Source organism: Montipora capricornis, chromosome 7 (assembly GCF_036669925.1).
Source record: "Montipora capricornis isolate CH-2021 chromosome 7, ASM3666992v2, whole genome shotgun sequence".
Taxonomy (NCBI): Eukaryota; Metazoa; Cnidaria; class Anthozoa; order Scleractinia; family Acroporidae; genus Montipora; species Montipora capricornis.
In genome coordinates, this window is record NC_090889.1 from 25011773 (window position 1) to 25026772 (window position 15000).

The window sequence follows — 15000 nt, forward strand, 5'->3', positions numbered from 1 at the left end:
CCGATAAAATGCATGTAAGCAAACTACGATTTGACTCACGGAATAATAAGGGAACAGAGTATCACAATTTGCTTCTTTATTGTTAAAATGCATAGGAAGCGTGAAACGATCGCTTTCTGACGACTTTGGCTCCTGCAACTACACAGAGTTTGTAGCAGGCGCTGTCGGTGACTGTGAAAATCGCTTCTACACGTCTTTGGCATTAGATCACAAGGCAGATTGTCAGTAAGTAACTTGGAAAAATACAATTTGAATAATAATACTTTTTCAGACTTTTAATCCAGTTAAGATAATCCACTCCACGTTTAATCAGTCTGACCTGTACAAACATCCTTTTGCTAGCTTGAGCTACTCGCGATTGGAAGACTGCTTCGCATGGAAGACGCGAAATTGTCTCAAAGGACACCTCAGTGCAGACAAACTTGAATACTTCATCAACATAACACTGCTGGTCCAAAGATCCCTGGGCTCATCACAGTTCTATTGTTCCAAAACTCCTCTGAACATCAGCGCATTGGATCCCAAACTGCGAGAGCTGATTCCATGCACGAATGATCTATTCACTGAAGGGCATAATTGCACCAGGAGGTTTCGCGAGATATTCCACTTGGACAGAAATGATTCCAGCCTTTGCGAGTAAGAGAAAGAGTAATTCAAAATTTAACATTGCACCTCGTTTTTCTCGAGGTCTGGTCCTTTAGAAGAGATGAAGGAGAGGTTTCTACATTCTTTCGGCCGACCGCTCGTTAATTATAAGGAATCTGGTATTTCTTCGTATTTGGCGTGGCAGAATTCTTGTAGGTTATTTTCCACACCTAATTTCATCTCGTTCCTCAGTCTTAAAAAAGTATCCAAGAGTGAATTAGATAAGAGTGTGTGTCTCTTCCACTTTGCGGTCTTACCCCAGTACAGTCACAAATGGACTTCACGTGCCTATTTTTAGATACACTTTACGCGCGAAAACAAACAAAGGCCCGCCACTTTAACCAATCAGGAGAAGCCGTGTCACGCATGACTGCTTCTGCCATGCTTTTTCAGGGACATGATAACTAATTTTCGACGGGACGGGTAATTGTAAAAATAGACTCATTTGTGATTGTGCTGGGGAGCCCACCCAGGCCATATGAACACTGTTATCTAATTCACTCTTGCTGTGTCCGAATAATTAAAAAGTTGGAATAATTAACACTGAATAATTAATTAATAATTAAGGAACAGGGTTGGCGTAGGGATGAGTGAACTCACCTTCTACCAATGTGGCCTGCAGGGTCTTAGTGGACTCGACGTCATGAGTAGGTTGAGTTTGTTGTTGGTTCTCTACTCTGCTCCGAAAGGTTTTCCCACCGAGTAGTCCGGTTCTCCCCTCTCCTCAAAAACCATTATTATTATTATTATTATTATTATTATTATTAGTTAAATCCAATTAGTGGTCTATTATCTATGCTGCGTTCTGATTGGTTGAGCTACTAATAGGCTATTTGTTATAGCCCACTAGTAGCGAAAGCGCCCGCCATATTTGTAATGTTTTGGCTTCAGAAAAGGATTAAAGTCTAGCTTTAACTAGCGAAAGATGTTTTGTCTCGATATTTTTTTGACCAACTAGTTGGACTTTACTAAAACAATTATTCCTCTCGCCCTCATGGCCTCAGAGTCAATAGCCCATTCGGCCTTCGGCCTCGTGGGCTATTGACTCAGAGCCCATTCGGGCTCGAGGAATAATTGTTAATTATTATTATTATTATTATTATTATTATTATTATTATTATTATTATCTACAGGAGCCCATGACTAGGAGCCTCCCAATCCATTATATCCTCGAGTCGACCTTTGCCCGTATCTTTCTATTTTTGGAACTAATCCTTCAGCAGGAGACTCACATTTACAACAATTTACATCAATTTGCACAATTTGCATACGTTGTTTTTGCTCTTTTTGTCTTTGTTCCACAATAGCTTCATTCTGATTGGCCATTCTAAACAGTGTGTGCAGAGCCGAAGATCTCGTGGCGTTCTAAAAATAGAAAGATACGAGCAAAGGTTGACTCATAGGGCTTGTATTGGAGAGGCAAGCTCCTACTCATACGCTCCTGTCATCTATTAATATTATCTCTGTTTTTCAGAGCTTTCTTTCGTGCCAGGAGATGTACCCAGTCCTCTTTGAACCGCCACTGCGCGAACACAACACATGTACCCATCGAGAATCGGTTTAACCCGTTTTGCTACCGTCGTAAAGAAAAACCAGCCATTGTCCAATTTCAGAGCTCAAAGAAGTCGACAAATGAAACCAAAACAATTTCCCTGCAACCAACTTTACACAGTCGAGCCCACAGGCCCTCAAAGATTCTCTCACGCATGCTTAGTGTGGCTGTTGGTGTCGTGAACCTGAAGACGGCTGTAAAGAACTTGGGACTTAACTGAAATTTGGACCTTGGATCATTGTTTTTTTTGCATTTATCTATCGTAATTGTACTTTGCAGTTTAAGTTTGAACTATTGCTTTCTTTTACTGTAAGTTCGGCTTCTGCTCAGAATACCATGTTGTCCTTGTAGCAGCGAAAAGGTTAATTGTGTCAATCAAAATAAAACAACATTATTCTGTTATCTCAAATAGAATGTTTCCAAAAACCGAGATCATTATTCACGAGATCTGTGTTCATGCCAAGCTGTTGTGGCTCGAATGGACATGCAATGGGGAACTTATTTTTTTATATTGCTTATTTTTTCTGTTAAAGAGAAGCCATTGGTTGAGACTCCGGTTGAACCAGAGCACTTAGAGGCTCAAAAAAGGAAGGTGTTGCTAAATAAAACCTAACAATGGTCAGACTATTCAGCCTCATAAGATCAACCTCGTTCCCAGGGTGGTGGAAAGAGAGTAATACAGCAGCTCTCGAACATCACAACCCTAACCCTAACCCAAATCGAAACAAAATAAGAGTAAACAACAAAGACAATGACTCAGATTTAAAAAAAGAGAAGCTACTGCAATACCAAATAAATGATATCCAGTCCCAGAGTAAGGATGCTTATTTACTGTGAAAGTTGGCAAAGTTCCGGCTAAAACACTTTGAGGTCAACTGTAGTCATGAACAGTTCCGATGCATCCCCTCCCGCGGAATAATTGTAATACGACGTTGTTTGTTGATAATGGAGTCTTGATTCATGCAAACAAGGACATAAAGGGTAGGTTCTAGAATCAGGTGGTTGTTTAATCATTGTAAAAGTGAAAGTAAGCGATAGCTTAATTCAGTAAAGAAGCTTCAGACAAAATGATCATGATTAACAAAATGAGAAATAACAGACGTCGCATTTATAAACCCTAGAATACAATATATTTTACATTGATGGCGTAAGGAATGGTCATCCATTTTCTAACCAGGTTGGATGCTCCGCCACTTTGGATGTGATTTGATTGCTAAAAATTTCAAGCTCAAAAACCAGTAGTTTTAATTGATTTAAGGTAAAACGTTTTCGTTATTTACCTCTACGCCATCCTAGGCAACGTTAAGTAGTGTTTAGTGATCAATACTTAAATTATCGCATGACGTGGGTGCGACATGGCAAATGATCATGGACAATAAACACGACTGATTTGTTGTCAAGCACGCTCATCAAAATTCTGAATTATGGCTTTCTGGCAATAGTAACTTCTTGTTTATGAATACTATCTCACGAGATCTTGCTGTCATGGGAAACATGGACGATGGATATTATGCATGGTACAAGTCATGATAAAAGGTTTTAAGAGCAGAGTTATATGCTTATTTATCGGTAAGTTTTCAAAATTTTCTTAAGTTACTAGAATTTACTAGATCACAATGTCCTTTCTATTTGTTGTTACGAATGCATCTGTTCCAAAATATGTCGATGTGAAAGATTCTTAAATCTTTATGTATCAAAGCACTGAAAACGATAACTTGAAAAGGGGTTTGTCTGAGCAACGACAACGATACAACGAGTTTCATTGCCAGAAAAAAAAATCATTTCGCACGTGTTGCACACATTAATACACTTCTTTTCTTTTAACTGCAGAACAGTAGCAGTCTTCAATTTTAAAAGATTTTGATGACAACTTAAGCAATTGGAAACGGATCCTACATTTGAGACCGTTCTCGTGAGCCATTCCCCAGTCTAATCGATGTATATCGATCGAGAACAAAAACGAATAGTTATTACTGAGAAGTACTTACGGTAGTCCGTGTGGATTTTATTTTCGTTTACGTGGTTGTTGTTTAGTTGTTTAGTTAAACTCCCTGGTTTCCCAACAGGAAAAGGGACACAGACCAGTTTACAGACATATTGAATTTTAAGGAAATTTACACGAATTACCCAAGCTCATTGGCTTGTTTCCGCAGTCATTACAATTGTTTACCAAGCATCACTATGCCATTTTTGTCTGTCACCGTTCAACTCACAAAACGTTGGTATCTAGCCTCATTAGACTAATAACGCCAAAAATTGCTTTACTTGGCCGAAACAGCTGCCAAAATTAAAGCAGGCAATGAAATCATTAATTTTGTGACCTGTGTTTATCTGTTTCACCCGAAAAGAAAGCACAGCTTTTTACCTAATTATCAAAATAAATATACTATGTGCATTGTGAGGTATATCAAATATTCCTCGGCACAATTTCGTGTTCACTGGTGACATCGGCTGCGGTTAATGCTTTTTTTTTTCGCTCGAACGTTTGTACAAAAGCTTTTTTATCCCCAAAACGTTGACTGAAAGAATAAAATTGTCTCAAAAGTAAGATTGGTTGCACTTCTCGTTTGGGACAAAATCATCGTTTTTTAAAGTCATGTGAATGAGATGAAATAAAATGGATCCCTGAATCCTGCCAATTATCTCAGCTTACAGCGCTCGCAATTTTGGACAATAATCGTATGGAATAACTTTAAGTGGCTTGCAAGCGAATTTCAATCGTTACCAATTTCTGTCACAATGAAATAAAAAGTTAGGACACCCAATTCAAAATACAATGGAATTACCATATAGAAATTATTGTAATGGTGTCGTGACTTTTCTCTCAGCTTGGATGATAGTAAGATGCTGTGGATTGCAAATGGTTGGAAGTTGTACTTTCCAAGTGTACATAGAGAAAGCGCGGCAGTGTACAACAGATTTCATAACTAGTTTGCAGACAGATAAATCTGTGGATTGCAAGTGAGTACATGACTTCTTGATGAGGACGACCTATATAAATCATACCTGTCTGGCCAAATTCACCTGAGAATTGATAGTACATTGATATATTGCGTGACTCTGATAGGAGCATGCGTGGAAACCAGGCACACGGTTTAAGTTGTTGTTTTATTGTTGAACAGTTGTGGATCCGAAAGCGCATCTTACTCGAGAACTTAACAATACCAATAAAGGTAAAGTCACTGCTTATGAGCCAGAAGGCCCATCAGGCCGGCGCTTATCTCCGGTTTCCGTAACATGAAGCGACTAGGAGTATTTATACTCCTCCCTGGATGGGATGCTAGTGCATCGCAGGGTTACCCCCAGCATTACACCGGTACCCATTTATACACCTGGGTGGAGAGAGGCACCGTGAGAGTAAAGTGTCTTGCCCAAGAACACAACACAATGTCCCCGGCCAGGCCCCGAACCCGGACCGCTCCATCCGGAGTGGAGCGCACTAACCATGAGACCACCGCGCCTCCCACAAACAAATAAAGCTCTGTTTATTTGATCAGCTAGACGCCGTCAATCATCATCATCATCATCATCATCATCGTCATCGTCATCGTCATCGTCATCGCGATCATCATCATCTTCATCAACATCCCTCTCCTCTTCACTATCATCATTGTCATCATAATCATCTTCATCTTCAAGCAATACAAAACCCTGTTAATTCACTTAGAACCCTTTGCAGATCTCCTTTATTACTCAATACCAATTCCTTAATTTTTACAGAATCATTTACAATAAGATGGTGGAATGTACTAAAGATTACGTTCGCGAATGCGTGAGGGACCATGTGCCAGCTGGCGATATAGAGGCATTTTTAGTCGAGGCCGCCAAAAGACTTAAATCTGAAGACTTTTACTGCAAAGACGGCCTGTTTGCACCACCCGTTCTTACTGATGAACAGAAAAAAGAAATCCCCTGCAACGAAACGTTTTATAACGAATCTCGTCAATGCGGAGACGTTTTTCAAACTAAGTTCAGGAGCAACCGGGCGGACCAAACACTTTGCGAGTATGTTTCAGCAATATTCATTGTTTACTATCCACCATGTTTTTTGTTAAGCGTAAGCACGAGTTCATAACGTAGTGGTGTCGATCTCTCGAAGTTGGCATTGGCCAATCAGGTTACGGTATTATCCAAATTTAGAATACAGGTCACGCCAATCAGATTGGGCCAAATGACCACAACTCTCCTGATTGGTCCGTAACCCGTGTAGCCGCACGAGGGACCCACGTGCTAAATGCCAAATCGTAGATCGACCACGAACGCAATGCCACCATGTTTTAGTTTTTACCTCAAAGAATCCAGCCGTAGCCGTTCTAAAATCACATAATAGGGAGCTTTAGTAACGACAACGGCGACGGCAACGAGAAAGTCACAACTTTGTGGCATATTAAAGTGAGCAAAAGCAATAGCTTTGCACGCTCTGCACGTGCATCTTTTCATTTTTGTTTATTTCTTTGCCTTCGTCAGCAAACAACAACGTGAAATGTCCAAATTTGAGGATTTAGAGAGAACGTCAGCGCTTGGGGATAAATTTTCATTTTCTCCTTTAAATTGATCGCCGTTTATACTAGTTCTGTTCTTGAGAATTTGCCACACCTTTGTCACGTTAAAATGCTTTGAATAGTCGCGAAGCGATTACAATAACGCGAATTCACATTTAACGACGACTTTCTTGTTGCTGTTGTCGTCGTCGTTGCTAAAGCTCTCTACTCCTATAAACTGACAGGCCGCGTGCCATCTCACGCCAGTATTTCAACCAATCAGAAGTAAAACCAAAACCAATCGTGGCTCGCGCGTGCACATTTTCCCGCGCTTTGTGTCGGCTACGTGTAATTACTTCGAGTTGTGATTGGTTTACTGGATTGTCTCCGTCCTTTTTGATTGGCCAAAGTACTTTGGTTTTGGTTTTACGACACTCAATTGAAAACCACTCTAATAACTCAGGTTTTGGTTTGGAGGAACTCGATTGAAAAAACGCTTTAATAAAAAAAATGATTACCACACGCAGGGAATTTGCAAGGGCCAAGACGTGTTTAAAGGATGCAGTCACAGACCACTGTACATTTGACGCAGATGCAAGGGAGATCTTGCAGTCAGCATTTGACAGCTACAATCCTTTCTGTAACATTCTTCTAGAAGACGGAGGTATGATAATTACAGTCCAATCGTCATTTTCTGCTCTGAGTTTTCAAAAAAAAAAAGCGAGCCGTCCATGGGCCATCATCACAACGGTATTTCACTTACTAATCAGTTGTCTTTTTAGACCGTTAATTTTAACATTGGCCACATTTGGGTTGTAAGTAAACCCAGTCCCCAGTCACCTGAAGGGAATCAATGGTCAAAAGCCACGTAAGTGCAACTGGTCACGTGGCCATGAAAATAGCTGTCCAATACGAAGCTGCCACAAAAACGTATACAAAAAGCACATGATACCGTCACGAACTTCTATGGACACGTTATTTCCCGTTTTTGTTATAATTTCGCGCTTACCCCGGGTCTTTCGCCATGGAAAGTGTGTATCAATGTTCCCGGAAAAAAATTGTTATGAATGGTGTGTGTATTTGGACAGAAAAATGAAAATTCATAGCTTTACCTCTGGTTATTACACACAGAAGCTCAAGGAGATGGATATTCGATATTATCAGGATCATCAAACGAAGAGGCTCTGGATGCCACTGGACAGTGCTCAGTCGTCAGACAGTTAAACAGAACTCGGCAGTGCATTACGTCTTTTATAAGGAATTTACAGGCTGATCCCTATGGAGATTGCAGGTAGGCAGTAAGCTCGCTGTTTTTATTTCAAGCGCCTTTAACTGCAACTTAGGCTCGATTTGCAGCCGTTTTGGGAGGCAGTGCGGTTAACATTCTCCTCCCAACGAACGGCTGGATCACTGGTCAGCGTCGTTTGTCCGTGACGTAGCACCCATCGCTATCGTACCTTATATTCAGCCAATTGTATTTTGTACTTGGCAGGCAGGCAAGTTTCTGATTGATGGAATATACAATTGGCTGGACCAGTGATCCAGCCGTGGTGTGCGCGGAGGAACGCGGGCGGCCAAAACGGCTAGTCAATCAAGCCTGACTGCAACAGGTAGTGGCTTAAAGCTCAAAACAAAGTTATGACTAGCCAATTACAGTGGGCACTGATAATCAAATCAGCCAATCAGAACACAAAGCAAATAGCGGCAGCCTACCCAAAGCGCGGGAAAGTCGCAATTTTAAATACTCTGAAAACTAACGGGCAAAGGGTACGTTTTCTTTTTACCAGTATGGAACAGTGGAAATTCAGTGCTAGGGACGTCACACTGAGTCATCCTCTCAACCCATTACATTTAGAAAAATGGCGTTGTAAACTGAGTATTGTTGCAGACTTGCAGTACAATACAACAATACAATCTAACTAGAACTGAATTGAGAAATATTTTTTCTTTCGACATGTCTCTCCCGGCAGCAAGTAGAGCTGAAATATCACCTGAACTTAACGAAACTCTTTTGGTCTTCTGTGGCTTTCGAAATTGGTAATAGTTCGGAGCGCTCGGGTCTTTTTCCGAGTATGCCTGAGCCATGCACCTTCGATAAATGCGTACCTTTTCTTAACTTTTTTATTTATAATTTTCTTTTAGCGCTACGTACAGCAGCATGCAAGATTGTATAGTGTGTGTGCTTCGTTCCTGTCTCGAGGAATATGGTATCATCTCCGACAGTGATATACAAGTACAATTAGAGCAATCGTTGAACCAGACAAGGCCGGAAGATTTCTATTGTCGCGGCATGTTAGAGGCACCAAAAGTCTCCTCAGATAGTGACAGTTTGGTTTGCGAGCCTGGATTCTTCGAAGCAGAAGTACAATGCTTGAAGGAGTTCAATGAAACCTTTACAGCAAATTTTTCTGATCCAAGCCTTTGTAGGTACGATGGAGTGAGTAAATTTAGAATTTTGCCTTCATATTTCAGCAGGAACTTTGTTGCTCTAAGAAGATACGTTTGTTGCAAAACATGCGTCATAGGGTTTAGTTTTTATTGACAACATTTGCTGTGTCTTAATTTCGATATGATAATTTGAGATAATGAATAATGAGGTAAGTTTCCCGTCTAGCGACAATTTTATCCATTTTTTTTTTCAAGTCCCGCTCTGTTCCCTGTATCCACCAGTTACGATTCCTTAGTAAACCGGTTGTTTTGTTGGGATATCTAAAACAATAACTTTGGGAAAACACAGCCTCGTTTCCAGTTGCCCTCAAGGGAATCAAACGTGACTTTACCAGAAAGGGAAGAGTCTATCGCGCTCAGCCCCAAGTCTCGCGCTTCTTGCGATTAAGTGCTTAAAGGCCTGGGGCCAGTTCCTGAAAGATGTAATAACTCTATTCTAGGGATAAATGGGCCTTATTCTGGCATATTTATCCCCGGGATAGAGTTATTACACCTTTCAGGAACCCACCCCTGGGAAAGCCATCTGCTGAGAGTGTAATCGTCATAAAAGATACCAAACAAAGGAAGTTAATCTCATTACTCTTTTGCCTTTTCAATGCCAGCAAATTCACAAAAGCCAAACGATGCTTAAGAGATCTAATAACAGGAAGCTGCCCTAACGACACCAGAGCATCATCGCTGGAATTTGCCATTGTGTTTGATGACTACAATCCTTTCTGTCAAGGCAGCACTGATCAAGGTAGACGCAAGTTTCGTCGGTAACCCATGACCCGGAGCCTACAACTCTACTGTGTTCGTGTAACGGCGTTTTCACAGACCCATTTATTTTTAGATTGAATTTCCCGCGAATGAGACTCCCACAGGAGCCCGATGACCAATTACAAGAAATTAAGCTGACGTCATAGGGTCACCGAACCAGAACTGCCTTTGTTTTTCGACCTAATTCGCGGGAAGGGCTAGTCTAAAAATAAACCTACTTGTGAAAACGCCGTTTCACAGACGCTGTATGGAAGTTGCACGCTCCAGATGGGCTCCTGGTTTTGTTCATTTCACAGCGGTCAAAAGCAAGTTTGGCGATTGCTTCGGTTTTGCATAATGGCGCATGATGAAATCGAGCCACATTCAATTTGGTTTCATATAATTAGAAGGAAGGGGAAAAAATGTGGAACCCAAGCTCTCTCGGCTCAACAAAGGGAGGAAAAGAAAGAGAGAGAGAGCCTTGGTCAAAGGATCAAGCAAGATACTCTCTGGCGTTTTCCCGCGCTTTTTATCTGGTTCCATACATTTGTTTCACGTTAAATGATTGGCTGATCCGATTGTGACAGTCTGTTCATTGTTATCGGCCATGATTTGATCGGCTATTTAACAAATTGATGTCAGTTTTTCAGGAAAGCATAGCAAAGTAGTCTGCGGATCCACTCGGCTATCGCCTGGTGGATCCACAGCTACTTTGACAATGTTATGACGAAATTCATGATCAATAACAGGACAGACGCATGAAAAACTGACATCAATATGTTTTTTACAGTAAAAAAAGGCAGAGGGGTCAAAATTAAGTCAAAATACGATAGGAATGCGAGACAAAAATGCGAGAAAATTCAATCTGACGCGAGCAATATCGCGTCATTATCGCATAAATTATAAATTTATGTATCTTTCCGCTCATTGACAATAAAAATTAACCTATGAGCGGGCGAGAATTTTGCAGTCATTGTAAAAAAGTTTGCTTTAACAACTGGGGGTGTAATCAAACTTTTTCATAGCAACTACTGGGAAACTTCTTCCTCCGATAGTATGGCGGCCTCAGAAAATAGAAGAGTAAGGCACCACAAAAAAGATGGCATAGCAATGATCTCCTTCATTTCAAAGTGGTTTATTGGTGTCGATGTGACATTTTCTTTCTTATTTTCAGATGTACCATCATCTTCTGCAGACGAATTAATTGAACCATGCTTGGCTGAATTTCCAACACCAGCATTGTTTCTGGAATCAAGCGGAGCAACAATCTTCTACTTCCTTTCACCATTGACGTTAATGGTTTTGTTTGTGTCGACAATAACATAAAATTGTACATGTAAATGCGCTCGTGTGTGAAACAAATTTTCATAAGTTAAGTTATCTAAGTTATTCTGTTGGCAAAAACTCAATGGAAGATAAATTGTAAATTGCCTGATTATGAGCATAAAGAGGGCATTTTCACGTGTGCACCTCAAAAAAGCGAAGATTAAATCTACAATAATTTATTGACTGATGCGAGAATACTGACGAAAAGTGGGTACACACGTATCACATGGAACTCAGAAAGTGTCACGGATGTAAGCCTGGTTCTCTACTCTGCTGTGAAATATTCACTTTTCTCTGGGTACTCTAGTTTTCGATTTGATCGAAACTTCATGCGATTCGTTTCACTTTACAGTTATGAAGACGTTGACTCGCCCTTTCAAGTAGGCGTTGTAGCCCCAATAACGGACGGAATGTTTGAACAAGAGAGAAAAACGCAGTACCTCCAGACATGGCGCTGGAGCGTCGTACCAAACGAGTCATCCCGGGATTTCGGCCCGTGCGATCGCTTTTGGACGCAGTTGGCCCTTCGCTGCTTTCTGCTACCGACCTTGCCTCCCGGTACGGCATTGAGGGAGAGATATGTCGGCCCCTAAACCATATGTGACAAATCCCACGCCTACTCACAGCTCCAAACCGCCCTTGTCAGTATAAGGTTAGAATTCGATGGCTTATATATTGAAGGGAAAAGTCATTTTCTCTCTCATATGGTAAGCACTGAAGTCGCAGATTACATATTGTGCGCATGCGCCCTGCTAAAGGCAACACACAAACATTCATGCATGCATAAACTTTATTTCATTTCGAATCTCAGAATAACTACAAGGGCTAATATCTTCGAGACATTACATTTACAGCTAAAATACAAAGCATATACAGGTACATAACTAAATACGCAATATTTAAAGATATCAAGTGAAGGTATGACCTTCGCAGTTATGAACGCAATTTTTGAAATTGCTTAGAGAAGCCTGAGAAATTCAGGACTCGCGACCTCGCGAGGTCACGGGTTCAAACCCCGTCCTGAATTTTTCAGGCTTCTCTACGCAATTTCAAAAATTGCGTTCATAACTGCGAAGGTCATAGCTTCACTTGATTTCTCATATCCGCAGTTCATATTTGATTCATTTCATATACCATTTCATCATTGATTTAAAGATATATTAATTAACAAGAGAAGCCGCTGTACAAAATGCGCCCCTTGATTCTCTTTTAAAAGCGGTAAACTCAGTGGTACGGATAAAATCAGGTAGCGCATTTCGCAACTTAGCTGACACGTTAGAAAAAGAACTAAGACCATAACTGGTTGTTTTGGAATGTAATTTCCACGAAGAGCATGCATAAGAAGATTTTCAATGCGATTATTAGAGATCTAGAGTTTGACTTAAGTGGTAAGAGGACAGGTAATTTGCAAATATAAATCTCAGTATTCTCTTACTTACATTATAGCCTTTGCTTGACAAGAAATTACGAAAGGCCAGTTTTTTTTGCTGCGAGGATAGCGAAAAAAAGCACTACTTTGATGCGAGTTTTCTACAGTAAAAACTTGAAGATGTTCACGACTATTTGAAAACAGTTCTCGACCGAGGGGATATGGCTGGTACATAAAGTGCATACCAGAATCTGACAAACGAAAAATGCAGGGCAGTTTCTAATAAATGTTAATAAAAAGGCGATACAGAAAAATGATTTGTGTAGTTTGCGTTTAATTTAACTTTGCAGTCGTGGACCTGTTATCGGAGTGAGGTTTAAAGTGTGTGGGTCCATGAACTTTAAAAGGTGCATAGCCAGTTCAGTATTTTCACGTGAAAAGGGAAGCCCTTCCCAATAAGACAGTATCCTTTAACTTGAGGAAATACAAAATTGAAAAATTAAGTGAACATGGGCAAACAGCGCGTCATGAAATACAGGCAACGAGACCTCGATCAACTAGAGAAGTGGTCCTCCATCTGGCAGATGAAATTTGCTCCCAGTAAATGTTTTGTTATGTCCGTCACTTTGAAGAAATCTCCTTCCCAGTTTAGTTATTCCCTTTGTAACGTGGAGCTCGACGGTGCTCGTCACCAAAAATATCTCGGCGTGTACATAACATGTACGTTGTGTTGGCAATTGCAGTGTGACGAAGCTAAAAAGAAGGCTATGAAAGTCTTAGGGATCCTTCAAAGGAATCTATCATCGTGTGATCGCTCTGTTAAGGAACGCTCATACCTATCTTTAGTACGTCCTATTGTTGAATACCCCACGGTTGCTTGGTCTCCGCATACAAAAATAGGGATTAATGGAATTGAAGCCGTTCAGCGCCGTGGAGCACGTTTTGTTAACAACGATTACAGCCGCCATAGTAGCGTTTCATCTATGCTTACTGATTTGAACTGGCCTTCATTGCAGTCAAGGCGCGGGATGTACGATCTCGGCATGTTTTATAAAATTCATAGAGGCCAAGTTAACATCTTCGTTCCCTATGAGCTTACATCCGTGCCTGCGTATGGCCGTACAGGGAAGAGTCACGACTTTAAGATCAGGCTCCCATCCTCTTCTGTCGACGCTTACAAACATTCCTTCTATGTAAGATCAATCCCTGCATGGAACGCGTTACCAGCTGATGTTGTTGGATCGGCATCGTACCCAGAATTTATCCGGAGAGTGCCCACTACTCTAACATGTTAATTTAAGGACGTTCGCGCGAAAATTTTTCAACATTGATTTTTTTCTGAAACTTTTACCACTGTAAGATGATGAGTTAGTTATGTCAGAAATGTAAAAAAAATGGGGGGTCACCGACTTCGTTCTGGAGAGAACATGCCCGGAAAAACACCCAAAATGTGACAAAATCGGGCTTCGTTAGCGAATAAGGCCAGTGCATGTCTGTCAACCCAAATATATTGCAATTAAATCTTTGAAGTGAAATCTTCTCTGCCAAATATTGTTTAAGTGGACTTATTAAGTGAATTTAGTCAACTGTTGAGGTTCCTTAAAGATCAAGTTCGCATTTAGCGACCACAGTTTCACGCGCCTTGCAGCCGCAAGATGGCAGGATTTGTTTTCCCGTGAGCAGAAATCTTGAAATTTATTTAACTTCCCACATTGATTTTTTGTTCATTTTTGGACAACGTGGAGATAATTGTAAATAAAATCCGTTTCTGGAAAGAAAAATTGGGGTCACCGAACGTCCAAGACCGTTAAATCCAGGCAAAGCTATAGCAATGGCCTTTTGCCCTACCATTTCTCATTTTATTACTTAGCGCGCGCGCTCGTGTATGACGTGGCGTGTGCATTTGCGTGCGCAGTAAGGATGCGCAGAAACAATTGGCGCGAACGTCCTTAACTTAAGGACGTTCGCGCCAATTGCTACTGCGCATCCTTACAGCGCACGCAAATTCACATGCCACGTCATGCATCGAACGCGCGCGCCAAGTACTAAAATGAACAATGATAGGGCAGATGGCCATTGCTATAGCTTTGCTTGGATTTAACGATCTTGGATGTTCGGTGACCCCTACTTTTCTTTTCAGAAACAGATTTTATTTACAATTATCTCCACATTGTCCAAAAATGAACAAAAAATCAATATGGGAAGTTAAAAAAAATCCAAGATTTCTTTCCTCGGGACATGGAATCCTGCCGTTTAGCGGCTGCAAGGCGCTTTAAACTATGGTCGCTAAATGCAAACTTGTTCCCTAAGGAACCTCAACAGTTAACTAAATTCACTTGATGGATCCACTTAAACAAAGTTTGGTAGAGAACATTCACTTCAAAGATGTAATTGCAATATTTTTGGGCTTACAGACACTGTGGCCTTATTCGCTAAAGAAG

The 15000-nt window shown here is 40.8% G+C and overlaps 2 protein-coding genes across 4 annotated transcripts in view; both read left to right on the forward strand.

The window, feature by feature from the left end:
• The window catches only part of LOC138056557 (uncharacterized), a 4662-nt gene extending 2109 nt beyond the window's left edge, over positions 1-2553 (forward strand). The window contains exons 2-4 of the mRNA XM_068902371.1: positions 96-225; positions 343-636; positions 2120-2553. Coding sequence (XP_068758472.1) covers positions 96-225; positions 343-636; positions 2120-2417 — 722 coding nt within the window. The 3' untranslated portion in view covers positions 2418-2553. The remainder of the gene's footprint in view (positions 1-95; positions 226-342; positions 637-2119) is intronic.
• Positions 2554-3096: 543 nt separating this feature from the next.
• Positions 3097-11374, forward strand: LOC138056556 (uncharacterized). Of its 3 annotated transcripts, none has more exons than XM_068902370.1 (8): positions 3097-3178; positions 5026-5158; positions 5918-6202; positions 7206-7342; positions 7810-7969; positions 8821-9105; positions 9729-9865; positions 11039-11374. In XM_068902370.1, the coding sequence occupies exons 2-8, from the start codon at positions 5031-5033 to the stop codon at positions 11188-11190; spliced, it is 1284 nt and encodes a 427-aa protein (XP_068758471.1). In that variant the 5' UTR covers positions 3097-3178; positions 5026-5030; the 3' UTR covers positions 11191-11374. The 3 variants fall into 3 exon arrangements, with proteins under 3 accessions (XP_068758471.1, XP_068758470.1, XP_068758469.1); XM_068902369.1 differs by lacking the exon at positions 3097-3178 and adding an exon at positions 3395-3455; XM_068902368.1 differs by lacking the exon at positions 3097-3178 and adding an exon at positions 3615-3766.
• Positions 11375-15000: the final 3626 nt, after the last annotated feature.

Coding starts and splice junctions, on each gene's coding strand:
- LOC138056556 (XM_068902368.1), top strand. CDS start 3,712: ATGGTACAAGTCATGATAAAAGGTTTTAAGAGCAGAGTTATATGCTTA. Junction 7,343..7,809: donor CATTCTTCTAGAAGACGGAG/GTATGATAATTA, acceptor TATTACACACAG/AAGCTCAAGGAGATGGATAT. Junction 9,866..11,038: donor TCAAGGCAGCACTGATCAAG/GTAGACGCAAGT, acceptor TCTTATTTTCAG/ATGTACCATCATCTTCTGCA.